General features: G+C 44.9%; 2 protein-coding genes across 2 annotated transcripts in view; one reads left to right on the top strand and one right to left on the bottom strand.

Annotated features, from left to right (window-relative positions):
- Positions 1-12,838, top strand: part of LOC135556017 (proline-rich protein 12-like) — a 32,479-nt gene extending 19,641 nt beyond the window's left edge. Inside the window, 12 exon segments of the mRNA XM_064988869.1 lie at positions 3,204-3,999; positions 4,096-4,154; positions 4,156-4,453; positions 4,456-4,628; positions 4,892-5,008; positions 5,224-5,357; positions 5,525-6,477; positions 8,435-8,554; positions 8,852-8,949; positions 9,135-9,269; positions 9,977-10,072; positions 11,498-12,838. Of these exon segments, the coding sequence (XP_064844941.1) occupies positions 3,204-3,999; positions 4,096-4,154; positions 4,156-4,453; positions 4,456-4,628; positions 4,892-5,008; positions 5,224-5,357; positions 5,525-6,477; positions 8,435-8,554; positions 8,852-8,949; positions 9,135-9,269; positions 9,977-10,072; positions 11,498-11,632 (3,114 nt within the window). The 3' untranslated portion in view covers positions 11,633-12,838.
- A 3,032-nt stretch (positions 12,839-15,870) lies between these two features.
- On the bottom strand, positions 15,871-21,462 carry si:ch211-195b15.7 (synembryn-A). The gene is made up of 14 exons (XM_064990268.1): positions 21,367-21,462; positions 21,119-21,166; positions 19,739-19,837; positions 19,353-19,648; positions 18,906-19,151; positions 18,657-18,792; positions 18,308-18,496; positions 17,949-18,043; positions 17,551-17,701; positions 17,237-17,332; positions 16,852-16,996; positions 16,493-16,625; positions 16,140-16,274; positions 15,871-16,000 (listed from the first exon to the last, which is right to left on the bottom strand). The coding sequence occupies exons 1-14, from the start codon at positions 21,460-21,462 to the stop codon at positions 15,871-15,873; spliced, it is 1,995 nt and encodes a 664-aa protein (XP_064846340.1).
- Between the last annotated feature and the right edge of the window lie 1,801 nt (positions 21,463-23,263).

Genomic DNA, 23,263 nt, shown 5'->3' with positions numbered 1-23,263 from the left:
ATTTTCACAAGTATGTGGGGCATTTTCACAACTCTAGGCATTCACAAAGTCACTTGTTCACTGCACCAAATCAGTCTTTCAATTTGGACATATTCAATCTAAGTATCTGGTTTTCAAAATGCAATGTTCACTTGCCTTTAGATAATGATTTTCTTGTCATTTTTTAACAATACAACTCACTTAATCGAAGTGTTCCAAACATAACTACTGAACCAAAAGATTGCTTACTGTAATGTATATAGTTTGAAAACTTCTGAGCACTACATTTCTATATTTTCCCCTCCATAAATCTATCAAATTTGACATAAATTTATGTTGGAAGGTAAAACCGAATCATATATATGGATGTGGCTGTAAATACTACATCCTCATATTCCATCAGCCAGTGTGCTTCAATAGGACAAAGTAGAAAGAGTCACTCTGTTGTACCATTTGGAATTATAGTGTAGTGTACAATGCACTGCTGAAATACCTGAGTTGTATATAACAATATACAGTGAGCTCCAAAGCTATTTGGACAGTTACACACGTTTTTTTTGTGTTTGTTTTTTTTGACTCTGTACTCCAGTACTTTGGATTTGAAATGATACAATGAATATGAGACTATGAAGTGCAGACAATCAGCTTTAATTTGAGGGTATTCATCCATATCGGGTGAACCATTTGGAATTTACAGCACTTGTTGTACATCGGCCCCCCTTTAGGGGACTACAAGTATTGGGACAGATTCACTTATGTGTGTTAAAGTAGTCAAAAGATGAGTATTTGGTCCCATAGTCCTAGCACGCAATGTGTACATCAAGCTTGGGACTCTAGAAACTTGTTGGATGCATTTGCTGTTTGTTTTTTGTTGTTTCAGATTATTTTGTATTATTATGGTAAATAATGCACTGTCGTTTTGGAGTCACTTTAATTGTAAATACAAGTAAGAGTATAATATGTTTCTAAACAATCCTACGTTAATATGGATGCTGCTATTATTACGGAGAGTGCTGAATGAATTGCGAGTAATGATAAGTGAGAAAGTTACAGACGCACAAATATTATACCCCCAAGACATGCTAACCTCTCACCATTACAATAACAAGGGAGGTTAGTATTTTTTTTTTGGGGGGGGGGGTATGATATTTGTGAGTTTTACTTTCTCACTCATCATTATTCATTCAGGACTATCCGTAGTCATGGTAGCATCGACATTAATGTAGAAGTGTGTAGAAACATATTCTAATTTACAATAAAAGTGACTCCAAAATGGCAGAATTACATTCTTTACCATTTCTTTCTATTGGGCACAAAATAGAAATGAAACAAAATACCCTCAAATTAAAGCTGACAGTCTGCACTTTAACCTCGTAGTCAATGTATCATTTCAAATCCAAAGTGCTGGAGTACAGAGCCGAAACATATGTACTGTGTAAGGATAATGGGACTGTAAGACTAATGAAACTGTGAGACATCGATGAATGAACAATCAAATGTTCTGAACATAAGATACAAGTGTTATCAGTTTAGTTTTGTACTTAAGAGTTTTGAAAATATCCCACTGGGTACAAACTGGTTGAATCAACGTTGTTTCAGCGTCATTTGTCAACGTATTGTGATGTGGAATCTACGTGGAAAATACATTGGATATGAAAAAGGTTCACAACTATTGTTCTGAGGTTATCAACCACAGGATTATGTCATCATGGTAACCACATTTCAACATAGACAAACCTTATGTTGAATTTGCAACTTTTAAACAACGTCAGATTTTCACTGTTAAATCCACTGTCAGAAGAAACAAAACAATAGACTGGGCAGCACCTCCTACTGGAGAATTGCTCTAGCTACATTTACCCTCCCATCCAAAGTTTTAACAAAGCCCAGCTATTATATTTGTCACGGACTATTAACAATGTGCTATTGTGAGTGATTGTTGAGAGATCTCTGCTTAAAAACGAAATAGTCAGCGTTGCTATCATTCCATCCATGGCCTCATTTTGAGGTTAACTATACATTTCTTCTTATGTAGTCATATAAAGTGTGCATGTTTAAGATGGCATGCATAGGTCATTGCAGGTCCGTGGGGATTGCTGTAATAATCTCAGCAGAATCTCAAACGGCATTGAGCACTTGCACCATGTACTTTTAATGTAATCCCAACTGCAATCTAAGTCATTTGGTTCTGCCATTAGACGAAGCACAGTGATGTCACAATTGTATAAATAAACAAAATATCTGACTTTGTAGTCCCATTTGAACTTTGCTGTGCCGTTTATAAGGTTGAAAGCGCGGTGATGGGTATTTGGGTGACGACTAAACCAAAAATCAGACACAGTTTTTTATTTTGGAATTTGGTTGTGCTTTTAGATGGTTGAAAGCATAGTGATAACACATTGGAAATTCAACAAACTTTTTTTTGTTTTTGTTTGAGTGGGTGAATAGAGGTTGTAATCTCATTGATCAACGTCTCAACCAAATATTAGCCAATTATCCACGTTGAAATGACGCAGTGTGCCCAGAGGGATACCGATTACATCTGAAAAATGTCCCAAAGTGATTTAAAAAAAAAAAATGTCAGGACAGCCAAAACAGATGACCTCTCCATTTGGCTTTGCTTTGAAGATGCATTAGAGCTGTGTGTATGTGAGGCTGTGTGTGTGTATCAACATAGAGCTGTGTTTGCGAGGCTGTGTAATGCTGTGTGTGTGTGTGTGCGCATATCGGCAGCCTATAGAGGGCGGAGCGGAGACGCGAGTCTGAGGTGATTGACAGCCAGCCTCTGACTGACAATAAAACAGAGAGAAAGGGAGAGAGGAGAGAGAAGGCAGTTGCCAGGGTAGCTGTTGCTATGGTTACCCAATTATATTTTCTTACCACCCTCAGACCCCCCCTGCTGTTGGTAAGGTGAACTACCTCTATTCAGAGGAAGAGAAAGGTTTCTAAAGGTACACCCCAACACGAAGCATGGAAAAATACAGTTATATAGCATTTAGGGAGATTTTACCATTGGTTTCTGTCCAAGCTTTATTATAATATATACAAATCACCCTCCTATATACCCTTTGTTTTCACTTTTCCCATTCACACCCTTTTCTCATTTCTCCTGCTATTAATTTTCTTATTTCTTTCCTCCCCGGTCTTATCTGCACCTCACCTTTCCTCTCCCCTCTTTTTTCTCCTCTCCTTATCTCCTCTCTTCCCCCCCTCCTCCCTCTTAGACGGAGGACAAGCCCCCGGAGCTGAAGTCTAATTTCATGGCCTCCTTCCTGGACTTCCTCAAGACGGGGAAGAAGCAGCCTGAATCTGGACCTGGTGGACCACAAGACCTTGGAGGGCCAGTGGAAGGAGCTGAAACCACAGACTCTTCCTCCCTGAAGGGCAGGATCCTGTCCCCGCCTCCCCCTCCACCGCCCCCTCCTCCACCCCCTCCGTTTGGGGACAGTAGCGAGGGCGAGGACGGGCTGAGCCCCTGTAAGCGTCTGGACGATGAGCTGAAGAGGAACCTGGAGACGCTGCCGTCCTTCTCCTCCGACGAGGAGGAGGACTCTGTCAGTAAGAACCAGGACCTGCAGAAGAGCATCTCCTCGGCCATATCTGCCCTTTACGACACGCCCCATACGCTGGCTGCAGCCGTGGCTCTGCCCCCACCCAGCCCATCTCCGCCCCAGAGCCCATCGCTGCCACCAACGCCGCCGCCCGTGGCCCAAATGCAGGAGGACGTAGCCGATCTGGAGGAGCAGGACAATGACGTAGAGACAAACATGCAACTTCACAATACACAGGCCAATGCACAGGCAAATACACCGCCCCCAGAACAAGAAGGACTGGAAGGGATGGACGGAGAGGACGAACGACAAGAGGAGATGGAGAAAGAGAAGGAGATGGAGAAAGAAGAGAGGGTAAAGGAAGACCTGAATGTAGAGTGCAGGGGTGTGGAGAAAGAGGTAGAGGAGAGGGAAGAGGAGGAGGAGAGAGAGCCTGAGTTTGAGATGCTGGATGCTCCCAAAGTGGAAGGTGAGTAGCCTACAATCCCAGATGTTCTGAAATGGTCTGACAAACAGTTGTTCATTTCCAAAGATGTAATATACTCTGAACTCCCCCCCCCCCCAGATTCTCCATCCGGGCCTCCCCTCGCCCCCGTACCCCCTCACCCCCATCCCTCTCCCCGTCCCCTCTCACTTCTTCCTCCCCCTCCCCCTATCTCCCCCACCCCTCTCCCCACCCTCCCCTCTGCCCTTCCAGCATGAGGATGATGAAGAGGAGCAGCAGGAGCCGTCCCCCCAACAAACCCACCACCCCTCCGCCTCTCCCCCCCCAGCTCCTCTCCCCCTGCCCTGCCCTCTCCACCCTCCCCTTCCCCTGCAATGCCCCCCTCCACTACCCCCTCCCTCCTCCTCCCCTCCCCTTTCGGATGCTCCAGAGTTGGCCCAGCCTTCCTCCTCACCCTCCTCTTCCCCACCCTCACCCCCACCCCTGAGGATGCGCCAGCCCCCAAGATCACCTCTCTGCACCTGGCCAAAAAGCAGGACAATGCAGCCATTGCTGGAGAGAGTGAGGAGGAGGACAACGAGAGTGGCGGCGAGGGCATCTTCCGGGAGAGAGATGAGTTTGTGGTGCGGACTGAGGACATTGGCACGCTCAAGGTGAGGGCTTCTGGCATTTACTGTGGGAGGTGGTATGTCTTGTCTTCTCAAAAAGAAAAGAGGGAAGCCTGTACAGAATATAAATATTCCACAACATGCATCCTGTTTGCAGTAAGGCACGAAAGTAATACTGCAAATAATGTGGCAAAGAAATTTAAGTTAATATCCTGAATATTCAGTCTGTAACACAACAAAATGTGGAGTAAATCAAGGGGTATGAATACTTTCTGAAGGCCCTGTGCATACTCTCTTTGTCTCTCAAGATGGCCCTGCAGACCGGCCGTGAGCCACCACCCATCTGGAGAGTGCAGAAAGCCCTGCTGCAGAAGTTCAGCCCCGAGATCAAAGACGGACAGAGGCAGTTCTGTGCCACCAGTAATGTGAGTTACTCACATCCCATTTCAGACAGGAGACTCTCTCCTTCTCTTTAATCTTAAAGTACAATCCAGCAATGGATGCAAGGATTTTACAATCCAGCATGAGATCGTCATGATAGTTGTACACATTTTGAAGATACACATTGTTTGTTTATAATGACTCAAATTATTATGTCTTTATAAATATTTCTCTCCCTTTCTCTCTCTCTCTCTCACAGTACCTGGGCTACTTTGGCGATGCCAAGATGCGGTACCAACGTCTCTATGTCAAGTTCCTGGAGAATTTCAATAAAAAGGATTATGTCCGTGTGTGCTCACGTAAACCCTGGCACAGACCTGGACTCATGTTGAGGTAGGTTTGTCCCTGCGTGTTTGCCGTACTCCTCTGGGTCTTGATTCATACGTGCCCAACCCCATGTAGAACTGAAGCCCCTACGCCCATGCACTTGTGTAGATCGGAAATATTAACTGTAAGCAATAACCTGCAAAATTACAACAACAAAAATTGTACCTTGACAGGCGTCAATCACTCCCATCGCTCCCCAAGCCACCTCCCCCTGCCATCAGTCAAACTCCACCACGATTGGAGCGAGATGAGAGGGAGCGGAAGGAGAAAGAAAAGGAGCAGAAAGAGAAGGAGCAGAAAGAGAAGTTGCAGAAAGAGAAGTTGCAAAAGGAAAAAGAGAAGGAGCAGAAAGAGAGGAAGCAAAAGGAAAAAGAGAAGGAGCAGAAAGAGAGGAAGCAAAAGGAAAAAGAGAAGGAGCAGAAAGAGAGAGAGCAAAAGGAAAAGGAGCAAAAAGAGAAAGAGAGGGAACAAAAGGAGAAAGATGGGGAGAAAGAGAGGAAACAAAAGGAAAAAGTGAGGGAGCAAAAAGAGAAAGCGAGAGAGCAAAAGGAGAAAGCGAGAGAGCAGAAAGAACGAGAGCAAAAGGACAAAGCAAGAGAGCAGAAAGAGAGAGAACAAAAGGACAAAGCAAGAGAGCAGAAAGAGAGAGAGCAAAAGGACAAAGCAAGAGAGCAGAAAGAGAAAGAGCAAAAGGAGAAAGCGAGAGAGCAAAAGGACAAAGAGAAGGAGCAAAAGGACAAAGTGAGAGAGCAGAAAGAGAGGGAGAAAGCGAAAGAGAAGGAGAGGGAGCAGAAGGAGCGAGAGAGGAGGGAAAAAGAAAAGGAGCGAGAGAGGGAGAGGGAAAAAGAGATACAGCGAGAGAGGGAGAGAGAGGAGGAGAAGGAGAGAGAAGAAAAAGAGAAGACGCATCCACCACCTCAGGAGAAGGTGGAGAGAAGGAGCAGTGAAGAGGACCGAAAGAGACTGAGGGAGGAGAAGAGAGGAGGAGGAGGAGAGAAGAAGACAGAGCGCCCTTCGAGGGCGAGGCCAGTGAAGGCAGAGCCTCCACCCAAGAAGAGGAAGAAGTGGCAGAAGGAAGTCCCCTCTGACTCAGACTCCTCCGCTGATGGGCCCAGTGAGGACCAAGGTGAGGGACTGTGTGTGTGTGTGTGTGTGTGTGTGTGTGTGTGTGTGTGTGTGTGTGTGTGTGTGTGTGTGTGTGTGTGTGTGTGTGTGTGTGTGTGTGAGTGTGTGTGTGTGTGTGTGTGTGTGTGTGTGTGTGTGTGTGTGTGTGTGTGTGTGTGTGTGTGTGTGTGTGTGTGTGTGTGTGTGTGTGTGTGTGAGTGTGTGTGTAACTGTGTGTTAATACAATTTTGGTATGTACAGTGGGGCAAAAAAGTATTTAGTCAGCCACCAATTGTGCTAGTTCTCCCACTTAAAAAGATGAGAGAGGCCTGTAATTCTTCATAGGTACACTTCAACCATGACAGACAAAATGAGAGAGAAAAAAATCCAGAAAATCACATTGTTGGATTTTTAATGAATTTATTTGCAAATTATGGTGGAAAATAAGTATTTGGTCAATAACAAAAGTTTATCTCAATACTTTGTAATATACCCTTTGTTGGCAATGACAGAGGTCAAACATTTTCTGTAAGTCTTCACAAGGTTTTCACACACTGTTGCTGGAATTTTGGCCCATTCCTCCATACAGATCTCCTCTAGAGCAGTGATGTTTTGGGGCTGTTGCTGGGCAACATGGACTTTCAACTCCCTCCAAAGATTTTCTATGGGGTTGAGATCTGGAGACTGGCTAGGCCACTCCAGCACCTTGAAATGCTTCTTACGAAGCCACTCCTTCATTGCCCGGGCATTGTGTTTGGGATCATTGTCATGCTGAAAGACCCAGCCACGTTTCATCTTCAATGCCCTTGCTGATGGAAGGAGGTTTTCACTCAAAATTTCACAATACATGGCCCCATTCATTCTTTCCTTTATACGGATCAGTCGTCCTGGTCCCATTGCAGAAAAACAGCCCCAAAGCATGATGTTTCCACACCCATGCTTCACAGTAGGTATGGTGTTCTTTGGATGCAACTCAGCATTCTTTGTCCTCCAAACACGACGAGTTGAGTTTTTACCAAAAAGTTAAATTTTGGTTTCATCTGACATTCTCCCAATCTTCTTCTGGATCATCCAAATGCTCTCTAGAAAACTTCAGACGGGCCTGGACATGTACTGGCTTAAGCAGGGGGACACGTCTGGCACTGCAGGATTTGAGTCCCTGGCGGCGTAGTGTGTTACTGATGGTAGGCTTTGTTACTTTGGTCCCAGCTCTCTGCAGGTCATTCACTAAGCCCCCCCGTGTGGTTCTGGGATTTTTGCTCACCGTTCTTATGATCATTTTGACCCCGTGGGGTGAGATCTTGCGTGGAGATTATCAGTGGTCTTGTATGTCTTCCATTTCCTAATAATTGCCTCCACAGTTGATTTCTTCAAACCAAGCTGCTTACCTATTGCAGATTCAGTCTTCCCAGCCTGGTGCAGATCTACAATTTTGTTTCTGGTGTCCTTTGACAGCTCTTTGGTCTTGGCCATAGTGGAGTTTGGAGTGTGACTGTTTGTGTTTGTGGTCAGGTGTCTTTTATACTGATAACAAGTTCAAACAGGTGCCATTAATACAGGTAACGAGTGGAGGACAGAGGAGCCTCTTAAAGAAGAAGTTACAGGTCTGTGAGAGCCAGAAATCTTGCTTGTTTGTAGGTGACCAAATACCTATTTTCCACCATAATTTGCAAATAAATTCATAAAAAATCCTACAATGTGATTTTCTGGATTTTTTCCTTCTAATTTTGTCTGTCATAGTTGAAGTGTACCTATGATGAAAATTACAGGCCTCTCATCTTTTTAAGTGGGAGAACTTGCACAATTGGTGGCTGACTAAATACTTTTTTGCCCCACTGTATATTTATATGCAATGCCTTGGTTCTAGGTTCAAACCCACTCAGTGTCATATTCTATGTCTCTCTCTCTCTCTCTCTCTCTCTCTCTCTCTCTCTCTCTCTCTCTTTCTCTCTCTCTCTCTCTGTGTCTCTCCCCTGTAGCCCCGGTGAGAGGGGGGTTGAACAGTCGAGCCATGAGGGAGATGTTCAGGAGTTACATAGAGATGCTGGTCAGTACAGCACTTGACCCCGACATGATTCAAGCCCTGGAGGACACAGACGGTGAGAGGGATGGGGTCGTGGTGTAAGCAAATGAGTGGGTGATGATTTGGTCAGGTTTGGGGTCAATTCAGTCATTTCAAGAAGTAAAATAAAAAAATCAATCAATCGCTATGCTTCTCTATGATAATTTGGAATTAGAATTTCAGTTTACTTTGTGAATTGACTGAATTCCGAGGGAATTGACCCCAGCCCTGGGAGTGAGAGAAAGAGAGTATTGATTTGAGAATAAGATTGAGGAAGAACGATGTCATGAGATGAGTCATACGGACTCTATGTCCCTCCCACTCTGGCCCCCAGACGAGTTGTACCTCCCGCCCATGAGGAAGATTGACAGCCTCCTCAACGAACAAAAGAGGAGACTGTTAAGGAGAGTCAACATGAGTGGCCAACACCAGGTGCGTCTGTCTGTCTGTTTAGTTGTAAAAATGCTGAAAAGTACCTGATGTGTTTGGAATTGGAGATATTGTACAATTCCAATCTTCATCCAACTTTCTCACTATCATATTGACAAGTGAAAACTTTAAAACAGTCAAAATGACTACTTCTCCCTCCCTCCATCTTCTACATGTTTCTTCTTTAGGAGACTCTGCATACGTTCCCCAAAATGACGGCGGACCCCCTGGACTCTGGCGCGGTCAAATTGCACCTCGGCGGCGAGTGCTACAACCGTAAAACCCTCAACCGCGTCAAGAAGAGCACCGCGCCCAAACAGCAGGTGAGTGACCCACACCCAGTCATGAAACTCCTTGACTTAAGTTTCCCGCCGCTGACGCCAATGTATCCAATCAGCTGCACCGTGGCTCACCCTGGCCTCAAAGAATTGTGTCTAGGTGTTGTAGAAGCCGAGTAGAAGAGACCATTCTGTCTCACCAGAACTGGAGTAATAAAGTCCGGAGCTGTTTGTCACTATGCTTTGTACATAAACGTGTATCTCGGTGGGTTGAACTCGGCCCGGGTGGTGTTTGCCCATGTACAAACAAAGCTAAACCATGACACCGTCCTTATTTACTCTTGAGTTATTTACCCTTATTTACCCTCCCCCCCACGTGCCCGTTGAAGGAGTGCTGTGTGTTAAGCCCTGCCCAAGCAATGCATTCGATCGGTTTGACGTGTTGCAAGGCGCCACTGATTTACACCGGGGTCTTCACCCGTATTTAGCCCCTTTCGGCCATAGACTTAACCAGGCTTTCCGATCAGGGAAACCGGATTTTCGACGAGGCTATGTTTCTTCTTTTAGCGTTGTTCAAGTGCATTTGTATTTTTAGTGGTCCTCTGAAAGTATGTGAAGTTGTGAATACATAGTAGACTGGGCCTCTTCCCTGTTCCACCTTAGCCAAAGACAACCGGGGAGATTCCCTAATAAATGATTTCCTCTCTCTCCTTTCCCTCCATCCCTTTTCCCCGTCTCTCTGCGACTCTCAGGACCTCAAGCTGTCCACAGAGACGTGTCGTGTCTATAGCCTTTATCATTCTCTCCATCACTACAAGTATCACACCTTCCTGAACTGCAAGAAGGAGGTAAGACTCAGTAGCACAATCGCTTCTCACAAAACTGACCTTCCAACACCCCTCTTTCCTCTACGGCATTGTTGTTCTTCTCTACTTTCTTTCTGTTTCTCTTTCTCCCCCCCCCCTCTCTGTTTCCATTGTGGTCAGAATAATTCATATGGAGCACTGTGTATTCAGTCCTTTTGTTGTGGAAGGTTGGCTGTCATGTCTATACTCTGGCCTTGAAGACGGAGTACATCTATTTACAGCTTTAGAGAAATAGAATTGAGAATAAAGGTTTTGTACTATGGTAAAATACACTACATGACCAAAATTATGTGGACACTTGCTCGTCTAACATCTCATTCCAAAATCCTGGGTATTAAGATGGAGTTGGTCCCTCCTTTGCTGCTATAACAGCCTCCACTCTTCTGGGAAGGCTTTACACTAGATGTTGGAACATAACTGTGAGGACTTGCTTCCTTTCAAGAGCATTAGTGAGGTTGGGCACTGATGTTGGGCGATTAGGCCTGGCTTGCAGTCGGCGTTCCAATTCATCCCAAAGGTGTTCGATGGGGTTGAGGTCAGGGCTCTGCAAGCCAGTCAAGTTCTTTCACACCCATCCTGACAAACCATTTCTCTATGGACCTCGCTTTGTGCGTGGTGGCATTGTCATGTTGAAACATGAAAGGGCCTTCCCCAAACTGTTGCCACAAAGTTGGAAGCACAGAATGTCATTGTGTGCTGTAGCGTTAAGATTTCCCTTCACTGGAATTAAGGGGCCGAGCCCGAACCATAAAAAACAGCCCCAGACCATTATTCCTCCTCCATCAAACTTTACAGTTGACCCTATACATTGGGGCAGGTAGCGTTCTGTTGGCATCCGCCAAACCCAGATTTGTCAGTCGGACTGCCAAATGGTGAAACGTGATTCATCACTCCAGAGAACGCGTTTCCACTGCTCTTGAGTACAAAGGCGACGAGCTTTACACCACTCCAGCCGACGCTTGGCATTGCGCATGGTGATCTTGAAGCTCCCGACGAAGAGTTCTTGTGCTGACGTTGGTTCCAGAGGCAGTTTGGAACCGAGGACTGATGATGTGGTCCCGTTCTGTGAGCTTGTGTGACCTACCACTTCGCGGCTGAGCTGTTGTTGTCCTAGACGTTTCCACTTCACAATAACAGCACTTGGAGTTGACCGGGGCAGCTCTAGCAGGGCAGAAATTTGACAAACTTACTTGTTGGAAAGGTGGCATCCTATGACGGTGCCACGTTGAAAGTCACTGAGCTCTTTAGTAAGGCCATTCTACTGCCAATGTTTGTCTATGGAGATTGCCTGCCTGTGTGCTCGATTTTATACACCTGTCAGCAACGGGTGGGGCTGTATATATACTGTAAATAAGCAAGTGAATTTCAATAGAAAAATAATCTGTCCTCTTTCTCTATTCCCTCCAGACGGACAGTATAGAGCAGGCAGCGGAGGACCCTGGTCAGGAGGAGGTGGTGCAGCAGTGTATGGCCAACCAGGGCTGGCTGGAGACCCTCTTCAACTCCTTCATCGACCTGCTGACCCTCAGCACCAAAGCCTGATGAGGGAGGAGGGGGCACAGTCCGAAATAGTGCACTACAATTGGCCTAAGCCATAGGGCCTATATGGAGAATAGGGTGCCATTTGGAAAGCAGAATGTGGGTTGAAGAAGGGAGGGGTGGGGCGGGAGGAGGTATACAGTATTTGGGAGACATAGCAAGAGAGTTGGAGTGGAGAACACTGGACTGTACCAAGATGGAGAGGGGGGGTGGATTCAGACCCTACCACTCTAGTTCTTGCCCAGCGAGAAAGACCGAACAGTCAATGTTCAGTCTGTGAGTACGGTTGAGTTTTAACTTAAAATGGATGCTACAATGAACTGTTTTTAGCGCTTTTGTTTAGTTTTTCTCTCACAAAGTATCTCTTGACTAAAGAAAAGAGACGGATGGAGGAGAGCGGAGGAGGCGGATTGAAAATAGTGAATGTGTGAAAGGGTACGACGTCTGCCACTTGACCTGAACAGGGAAAGCAGGGGACCACGGTGAATCAGTCAGCACTACAGAAAAGATTGCGATCTACATCCAAACATGCACGGGCACACACACACACCAACATACAAACACTATATATATATATACGTATATGTATTAATAATTATGATTTGTATTATTTATACAAGGAAATGACCCTCCCTAGCTGGGATTGTTTGCTGTTGTTATTTTAAATAATAATGTTTTGTTAGGGTATACATGAAATGGCCTGCCCAAAATCCTTTGCTCAGTCCCCCTTTTACTGCTGAAGGTAAAAAAAGAGTGGAGGGGAGAAAAACTGAGGTGAAGGGAGGGAGGGAGGGAGGTTAGAGGAGTGTGTGATGTTCCCTTTTTTCTGTCTGCCTAAATAAATTGTGAGGGGGAAAAATGTATTTAAAACCTAAGCAAACTGTTCTTTATGTTTGTTCTTCAAAAGACAATGAGAGCAGAGTTTACACCTGAAGTTAATAAATTAAAATAAATATCTGTTCGCTTTCTAAAAGAAAGCGCTGTGGTTTTAGGGAGGTGTAACTGTTAAAAAGCGTATAAAATCTGTGTTGACTGTTTTTATTTGATCTGTTTGTTGTTTATGATAATTATTATTTTGGAGGTTTACCTATTTGTTCAAGCTCTCTTATCTGTAAATATTGTACAGTTACTTGAGTCTCTAAAGCCCAGTTCCTCTTCTGTACATGCTATTCCTGTATTTGACAAAAGCAAATAAAAATTTGAAAATGACAGCGAAAATTTTCGTTCTTCTTCCTACAACTTTATAAGAGAATGCATTATAGTAAAGGTGTGGTTGACCACATATCGGGGTTGGGGTCAAATCCATTTCGATTCCAGTCAATTAAAATTGTACACTGAAATTGCAATTCCAATGAGGGACATTTGGTGTCCTTTTGATTTGGCTGGAAATAGGATTTTCCCAACCCTGGACAACATGTACTATTGTTAGTTAAGTACACTATATATACAAAAGTATGTGGACACCACTTCAAATTAGTGGCTTCGTCTATTTCAGCCACACCTGTTGCTGACAGGTGTATAAAATCAAGCACACAGCAATCTACATAGACAAACATTGGCAGTAGAATGGCCTTACTAAAGAGCTCAGTGACTTTCAACGTGGCACCGTCATAGGATGCCAACTTTCCAACAAGTCCGTTTGTCAAATGTCTGCCCTGCTAGAGGTGCCACAGTTAACTGTAAGTACTGTTATTGTGATGCGGAAATGTCTCGGACAGCAACGTCTCAGCCACAAAGTGTTAGGTCACCTAAGCTCACAGAACAGGACCGCCAAGTGCTGAAGCGCGTAAAAAAGTGTCTGTCCTCGGTTGCAACACTCACTACAGAGCTCCAAACCATACAGAAATGGTTTGTTGAGATCGGTGTGGAAGAACTTGACTGACCTGCACAGAGCCCTGACCTCAACCCCATCGAACACCTTTGAGATGAACTGGAACGCCGACTGCGAGCCAGGCCTAATCGCCCAACATCAGTGCCCGACCTCACTAATGCTCCTGTGGCTGAGTTGAAGCAAGTCCCCGCAGCAATGTTCCAACATCTCCAGTGCAAAGCCTTCCCAGAAGAGTGGAGGCTGTTGTAACAGTAAAGGGGGAACCAACTCTATTAATGCCCATGATCTTGGCATGGGCATGAGATGTTTGACGTGTCCACATACTTTTGGTCATGTAGTGTATGTTGACTTGAAATTGTCTGAAAAAATACAGAGGAATGAAACAGCTCAGATTGGGCAGGAGGGGATATAAGAAAATGGGTAGGAGTTCAGAGGTACATACTGACCCAAGAGAAAGGAATATAAAGACAGAAGAAAAGAAACACATATGTAAAAGGAGCTGCTGTGTATTAGTGAGTCCTCAGCAAACCACAATTGGTTATTTGAAAGTTCCCAGAACATTCGTTATATTGAGGCAAATGTTCTCATATCAGAAACTGTCCAGTTGTGGGGATGATTATACAATGTTTGTCTAAAACATTCGCCTGATGTCGCATGAACGTTCCATTTCACATTCAGTTGCGGCAGTATGTTCTAAAGATATAACTGCTACATTGTGTTATTACATGAACTGGAAACCTAAATGGGAATGTTTGGTGGTAGTGATTACAGATTGCTGTGCACAACATTTTAGTGAATGAGAACATTCCAAGGATATTTCATTTAAAACATTTAAAGGAAGACAAAGATTATTTGCTATCAAAAACATTATTTGAATGCTTTTGGTATGTTATCATCCTAATGTTAGGTCAAATCTTAACTAGAACTTAATGGGAATCTTAGCTAATGTTCCGGCAATGTTCCCGGTTACGTCAGTTAAAAGTCTGTGCCTGTGAAGTTTCTGATCCAATCAAGTTAATATTATATTCTGCGTGAAAATGCTGACAAAACATATTCTCTCTGACAACCGCAGAAGAGTTTCAGAGGATTTTAACCCTATTGATTATTTTTCCTATCCAAGGCAGACACGGTGACAGTGCAGTACAGCAGGAATGGTTTATTTATATTACAACGTGAGAAACCATATGCATTTTACACTACAGCAAATGTTGGAGGGGAAAGGAAGTCTATACGCAGAGGAATGAATGACAACATGTTGGACGAGGAAAAAGCATGTTACTCAAAAGTAGTGATACCCTTTCAACACCACATGACAGGGACAGGCACCTGCACAATAACTGCTCCCACATCATTGATTACAATCACCATGGACCTGTTATTCCCTCTCCAGTCCAATTGTGATATCTGAACATAAGTGTGGGTATCTCCAGGACAGGAACCAGAGTGGGAAAATATAGGATATGGAAACTAAACAACACTACGATTGCCAAGGAATCTGAGGACTCTATTCTCTGCTTCTTGTCCTTTTTCTAGTGTTTTTTAAACTTACATTTCCTTCTCAGGGAATGTACCTGGCTAAACAGTGATTCTAAGAGTGGTGTTTTGGTGGGTGATGCTACCGTATGCAGTACGTTCAGACTAGCGCTACACATAGTGACAGATGAGGTGGGGTACAGACACACGCTCCAAAGTAAAGTGCTTTCAGGTAAATGGAGGAAAGGTGCTATATCAGTGGTGTAAAGTAACTAAGCAACAAATACTTTGAAGTACTACTTAAGTATTTTTTTTTTGGGGGGGGGGGTATCGGTACTTTATTCTTGATATTTTGTACAACTTCTACTTTTACTCCACCACATTCCTAAATAAAATATGTAGTTTTTGACTCCCATACATTTTCCCTGACACCCAAAAGTACTAGTTACATTTCGAATGCTAATTCAATTCACACACTTATCAAGAAAACACGTGGTCATTCCTACAGCTTCGGATCTGGTGGACTCATTAAACACAAATGCTTCGTTTGTGAATTATGTCTGACTGTTGGAGTGTGTCCCTGGCTATCCATAAATAAATACAAATCAATTGTTCAGTCTGGTTTGCTTAATTTAAGGAATTTGAAAGGATTTATAACATTTACCTTTAATTTGGATACTTAAGTGTATTTTTAGCATTGTATTTTACTTTTGATACTTGATAAACCAGATACTTTTTACTGGGTGACTTTTACTTAATCCATTTTCAAGGTATCTTCACTTTTACTCAAGTATGACAATTGGGTACTTTTTCCACAACTGTGCAATATAAATACAAACCAACCTCTATCTCTCTTACTCTTTCTGTCTCTTCACCATCCTATGCTGTAAATTCTTGTAATCACCCTCCCATCTCTCACTTTTATTTTCTAACCTCCCTACTTTTCCCTCTCTTCCTCACTCTCTCCCTCGGATTCCACCTCTTCCACAGTGCTCCCCCTCATCTGACCACACAGGGGCTCCAGTCCCCCCCCTGTCATCACTCCCACGGGTTGGATGATCTTGTCCCTGAGAGAGACAGAGGGAGAAAGAGAGAAATTGGAAACATCCATCTATTTCACACACTTGGATAGTCACTAGCTGAAACAGATATGTACTCACAGACACACACACACACACACACACACACACACACAAATACACACACCGTGAGAGCCTGTTGAACAGGCTGATGAGTCTTAGTGCCTCCTGCTCTTTCTCCTGCTCCGTCATTCCCTCCATGGGGTCTGGCTGCTCCTCCTCCACCCTCCCCGTCACTGGGTTGATGCGCCTCTTAGCTTCCCTGTGGAACACAGTTACAAACACCTCCATTGTAAATACTGTCCACTCCTAACAATCTAAAATTGCTTCTGTTGTACGCTCCGATTTATGCCGTTTTGATAGTTCCAAGTCCAATCTATCAGTCAGAGTAATGCAACACAAGCCTGAAGATGCATTGTGTCCCTATACAGTATTACAAAGTGTTGTGTTTGTGACATTATCAATGGTTGTTTTACACACCTGTATTCCTCTGTGTCAGAGTCTGAGTCGCTAGAGTACTGGGCGTGGGTCACCTGACCTCCACTCAGCAAGCCCCTTGCTGCCAGCAAACCTGCTGCGTTACCGTAGCCTGTGTACTTCACAAAACGACTCACTGAGAGACAGACAGAGAGGGAGAGACATAAGATGGCAACATCCATCTATTTCACACACTTGGATGGTCACTAACTGAAACGGAGATGAGGGGGGGGGGGTATATATAAGTTACTACATGTGCTATTAGGGCTAAGTATGCTGTGATACGAGTGGGTTCTTCCAACCAAGTTACTTTGAAATGAGGAGCTAGTAAGTGTGACAGGTGTGTGATATGATGTGGGCACCGTTCTCTTTGCAGAGCACAAAGAGGAGCTCGGCAGCACAGTGCTTGATGTCCGTGTCCATGTGGGTCATCAGGCGCACCAGACGTCCCCTCACTGTGGCCCCCTGCTCCGGCCTCAAGGCCACGTCCCTCAGAGGGGGGAGGATCTGTAGCGGTGGACAGGCAGAGGCAAGTGTTAGTGCTGGGTGGGAGCAGAAACCTGCTCAACCAGTTAGCTGCTATCCAGAACCCATGTAGGGAGGGGACAGACACAGGCCCCAATATCACAAGTCGAAGCAGGCTTCTCCAACACAACAATGTAAACCGAACATCAGACTAACATTATCATACTGTATTAAAGCCACAATAATCAGTTGGAGTTTCAGCCCAACAGTTGAGAACAGTACCTGTTGTCTGAGGTAGTGGCGTGTCTCGCGGTGCGCGCGGGAGCTCTCAGTCAACAGATTCAGGACTGGAGTCAGTTTCTCCTTCAACTTCTGACCCTTCATAACAAATTCATAGGTGATTTTGTCAGCTTATGACCCTTTATACACACCCGGTATGCTTCCATAGCTATGCTCTATTGAGATGCAACCCTCCACTGTACACCATGGGGAAGCAAACAGCATCCTCATATGAGATAGGTGCCTCCTTTCCTCCCTCATTTCCTCCCCACTTTCCGCTCTCTCTCATTCCATTCCTCCCTCTTCCTCTGCCTCACCCTGTCCAGGCGTCTCTCCATGAAGGTGAGTAGGGTGTGGACAGTGTCCATGTTGACCCCTTCCCACTCCTGTGAACCCTCCGTCAGACGCACAGACAGCAGCACGTCCAGACATTGTAGGGGTAGGGCAGAGAGCACATTCACTGTGTGCCTATGGAGGGTTATAAGGTTAAACGTCAAGGGTTAAGGGTCAGGGATCAGAGGTAAGGAGACATGGGGCAAACCTGAAATGGCACCCATTTCAAAATGATTCAGAACATATCTTTTCTACTTCTCCATGAAAAAGTAAACATTTTGACATCACCTAGAATGGCCACCATTACTTTCAAAATAAAGATGCAAATACAAATGCATGGATATACAAGAGAAGAGGGGACAGCAGAAGCCCTCGTGCATACCCCTGTATCTCCTCAGTGAGTTCTTCTCCGTCACAGGTCAGCAGCAGGCAGTGACGTAGCACTGCAGCCAGGCGGCGATAGAGAGCTGCATCCTCCTGAGAGGGACACAAAGAAAAGAGGTGACTTTAAAAAGGCCTCCTGACCACAGATCTAGGATCAGTTTAAACTAACCCCCAGTCTTAGCTTAAAAAGTACTGGATTAGTATTTTGAGATAGCTCCTAGCTACCTACTCTTACCTACTCACAAACTAAAAGCCAAGGGTGCCCAATAGAAGACGGACAAGGTACAGATATTGGAATGGATCATGCTATTTGGGACAAAGCCACATTTTAATTCTATGGGACTCTCCTCCACACACCTCGTCTGGCTCCTGTCTGTGGAAGCTGTATGTGATGTTGAACAGGGTCTTGAGGATCTCCACAGCTCGCTGTGACACCTCCTTAGAGACAGGGGGTGCACTGTGGTCACTCAGCACCTCGTACTCTTCCCCCCACCGCGCAGACAGACACTGCTCCAGAGCTGCAGTCAGCATGGACACCCCTCGCTCCTGACAAAGAGAGACAGAGGGATATGGAGAGAGAGAGATAAAAGAAAGAGAGATGGAGAGATGGCAGGAGAGAGGGGCATATAGTAGACCTACCCATCCCAAATCATACGCCTAACCATTAGCAGGGAAACCACAACTCCATCCTCCTCTAGGCTGTTACCTGCTGCAGTTGCACCCTGAGCTCTGGTCTCAGAGCCGTCAGCAGGAAGAGCAGCCGTAGTTCATAAAACTGACCACTGGGAAGAGCTTTGGCACTGATCCCCTGCTTCAGCTTGTCAGATAGACCAGAGAGCAGTCTGAGAGCGAGAGAGAGAGAGAGAGAGAGGGAGCGAGAGAGTGAGAGAGATGAGGGAAATGATGCCATACTAGATATAGTTTTTGCTGTACTCCAACAGTTGCTCTCCCTCACCTCAGAGCGCTGACCCTCTCTTGCGCCCTCTGACTGTTGTAGATTATATTACAAAGGGCTTTCAGGGCCTCCCTCCTTCCCACCTGGTCATCTTCCTCTTTATCTCCTTTGTCCTCCTCTTCATCCATCTCTTCCCGGGCATCCTTCTTTCCGCGCACCAGAGCTCCATGACCCGGAGAGCAGTGGTGCTCGGCAGTGCAGGTTTCCGTGGAGACAGAGCGCAGGTTGTCATGGCAGGTTTCTGTACTGAGGGTGCAGCAGGGGTCCCTGGTCACTGATGGCGATGTCGTTGCTCCACCTTGGCTGTTGTTGGCTGTATCCAGGGCTGGACAGGTCTGAGTGGAAGCCTGGGCCAAGGAGTGCTGGGTCGGGCTAGCACCGACTACGTTAGCATCCACATTGCTAACTGCTAACAAGCTAGCATTAGCATTAGTGCCCCTACTGCACTCACTGGCCTCTGTGTCGCTCTGTTTACAGGCATCCGAACTGACGTCACCGAGGACATAGCCGTAATCTTCTCTCTCGGCATAATGACCTTCCTCCTCGTCTTCCTCCTGGCCTTCGGGGATGGGCAGGGAGGTTATGCCGCCCAGGTGGGCTAGGGTGAGGAGGGCGGTGTCAGTCACCAGGGGCGCCAGAGCCTGCCGGTCGCGGGACAGTATACGTAGCGTACGCAGGGTCACTCTCAGAACCCCCGGCTGGAGCTGGGTACGGATAAACCAGACCAGGGCTGCAGCCAGCCTCTGGGGAGAGGAGAAGAGGATTCAGTTTAACTGAAAAGAGCAACAGGTAGAAATAGAGAAATCCATGCACACACACACACCCTGACTCACCCGTCTGAGAAGGAGATCCTGGTCCTCAGCGTCATCTGAGTCTGAGTTGAAATCAGAGTCCGAGTCGGGAACAAAGTCCCTCATTTTGTTCTTCCTGAACTGGTGAGGGTTAATGGGGGGAGTAGGTTGAGTCATTACACGCAATTAGCTTTGGAGTACACACAAATACACACACACACTTGCGTAGGCCACACACACACACACACACACACACACACACACACACACACACACACACACACACACACACACACACACACACACACACACACACACACACACACACACACACACACACACACACACGCGCGCGCGCGCACTTACACACACCCACCCAAATACACCCACTAATGAAACACTGCGCTGAATGGAGATTAGTGTAATGTAGAGTAAGGACCTGTCAGCTCAGCTTCGCCCTCCCTCTCTCTTCCCTTTTCTCTCTATTCTTTTCTCTCGGTCTCTCTCTCCCCCCTATATTCCTATCTCTCTATCTTTCTGATGGTGTAATGAGTTTGTCTTTTTTACCTCATCCAGCTCTTTTTGCTGCAGTCATTTGCACAGCCATTATAGTAGAGCCATTATAGGTGGAAGAAAGAAGACATAGAAATGATGAATAATGACATCATTAACATTATGAAGAGATACGACAGAGAGAGAAGAGAGGAGCTGAAGGGGATGACAGAAGAGAGGGAAAGAAGGGGATGATAGGGAGAAGATTACTATAGGGGAGGGAGGTGGAAAAGAACCATCCCACTGGACAAAAACTGGTTGAATCAACATTGTTTCTACTTCATTAAAAAATTTTTTTTAAATGTGATAACGTTCAATCAACATGGAAAACTGATTGGATTTTCAAGAAGTCATCAACATAAGGGAATTTTGTATTTTCTTTTACCCAACTCAATGACATGGTGATCTTTTTTGTTGATGTCACATTCAATTCACGTTATTTGACAACACAACCAAATGTAAATCAAAACTGGAAATTGAAATGATGTCTGTGCCCAGTTGGAAGTGAGAAAGAGAGTGAAAGAAAGAAGGAAAGAAAAAAAAAGGACATGCGATAGATAGGACAGCGAGACAGGGAGGGGAGGAGGAGGACAGGGATGGAGTATGAGCGAAAGAGAGAGATAAAGATGAGTGGCGGGGGATGAGCAGGATTTTGTCTAATTACATGGTTAATCTGAGCCTCTGGTGGCCTGACACTGAGAGGGCAGGGACAGGCCAGGGGAATAGACAGAGAGAGAGATGGGAAAGGACAGAGGGCGAAAGAAATAGAAATTAAGGGATGATGGAAGAATGAAATAGAGAGGCAACGGAGAAACGATGCAAAGGAATGACAGAAATAAAGAGTAGTTCAAGTCTTTTCCTCATCCTCACCTTTCTTCTTTCCCTCTCCTCAATATTGAAGAAGAAGCATTCAGCATACTGTGGAGAAGATATGTGGGAGGGAGGGAGGGAGAAAGAGAATTGGAAAGAGAAAGAGAAAGAGAAGGAGTCAAGGATACATGGTGCAGTCATGGAGAATTGTAGTCATGGAAACAGACAGCCAGACGGTGTGGTAGTCATGGTTACAGACAGTTGTTTACAGTAGTGTGGTAGTCATAGTAACACAGGCAGTGTCGTACCTGAGTGTTGTAGTGGTCCAGGTGTATCTGGACACTGTCCTGGTCTCCTTGTTTGATGCACTGAATGATCCTCTCCAAGTCCATATCCATATCCATGCTTTCACACACACACACACACACACACACACACACACACACACACACACACACACACACACACACACACACACACACACACACACACACACACACACACACACACACACACACACACACACACACACACAATTACAATGCAGAGTGATCAAGCATTACTTTTCATCCTAACGTACAATTTTCAATAATAACACCTTCAGTCATGCAATAGCAGCACACATTCTACCTACATCTACACCCCACAAACCTGGTGTCCCTACAATGGCAGGATACAGACAGCAACCCTGGTCTTGTCTCTTTGTCTCCCTGTGTTTCTCTGTGCAGTTTCTGTCTCCTAAACCCTGTATGTAATCTAATCTAATCTCCCTCACCTCTTTCTCTCTCTCTCCCCCTCTCTCTCTTTTCACAGTGCAATGGGCCATGGCTTATATTGTGTACAGTGACTAGTAAATGGACAGAGATAGACAGCAAAATAAGGAATGTTTCAAAGATTAGAAATAGGAACAATACAGAGAGGATAGCCTGGTAGTGAAAGGAAAGCAAAAACATGAGGAAATGAAGAGATGCTTCACAAATGAGAATGTTTGAATATTTTATCTTCCTCATAGACAGGCAGACAGACAAACAGACAGACATGCAATGAGAGACAGGCAGGCAGACTTTTGGGAGAGTAAGTGGTCACCATCAAAGAGATAGAGGAAGACAGAGAAAAAGAGAAAAGACAATAAAAAAAATGAGAGGAGTGCATGTTGACAAGGTACTGATGTTTGTCATACCTGTTAAAGAATGGTGAAAATGAAAAGAGAGTTGTGGAAAGAGGGAGTTGGAGAGATGAAAGCCTGTGAGCCTATTTACTAATAAGGGTAATTAAAAAATGCATGGATAGGTGGAGGGAGGGATGAGGGGAAATATAAATGCTCTTAGTGAAAAGGACAGATCTTAGTGATCTGTCCTTTTCAGCCATCTATTTCCTGTGTTTGAGTGGCGCAAAATCCACTTGTCACTTAAACCTTGATAGATCGCTTGCTTTCATTTTAGTCCTGAGAGTCTTGATACTCTTGCATGTGCCTGTCGTTTTTTTTCTGTTAACTAATACGACCGTGGAAATCTTTCCGTTGCATCCAAGAACGCTAATGCTTCATTGAGGATTTAACACATCTTCTTGAGGCTTACATTACACGAAAGAGAAGAACGTATGTAGGTAAAGTGCATTTTACCATGACAAAAGTATGTGTAGAGGTGCAAACAGCGATTTGCAAGGAAGGAGGGAGAGAGAGAGAAAAATGTCCCTTTTCTTTTGGAACGTTTGTGAGTGAAATGTTTATTTTTTTATTGATTATTTTGTTTATTAATCATTTCACTTGCTTGGGCAATGTAAAAATACGATTCCCATGCCAATAAAACCCTTTGCTTTGCATTTCATTTCATTGAGAGCAGGAGCTCTTGGAAGTGGAACCTGTGTCTTCTAACCAATCAGATTAGGTTTTAATAGACCAGTTTGGCTACTCTAATCTGGTTGGTTACAGCTCACATGGGCGTGTAGTCTGGCGCAACCACCTGTCAATCGAGACGTGCGTTACCAGGTTACCACTTGCGCAATGTCCACCAAAGTGCAGCTGTTACTTGTCATGGCGGTAAGTTTAAATGTCTTTCTTAAATGGCTAGCTAGCCAGCTTTTTTGCCCTTTGTAAAAGTTTTTTTGGAAGCTATTGTCCAAGTCTCCCTCTCCTTGCTTGCACAACTCTGTTTGCCCAAAAATAAATATTTTTCTCATGGTAGAGCGCAAAGCACTGCGTTGCTC

Source organism: Oncorhynchus masou, chromosome 15 (assembly GCF_036934945.1).
Source record: "Oncorhynchus masou masou isolate Uvic2021 chromosome 15, UVic_Omas_1.1, whole genome shotgun sequence".
NCBI lineage: Eukaryota > Metazoa > Chordata > Actinopteri > Salmoniformes > Salmonidae > Oncorhynchus > Oncorhynchus masou.
The sequence above is the reverse complement of the archived record's forward strand: the minus strand, read 5'-3'. Positions and strand labels throughout refer to the sequence as shown.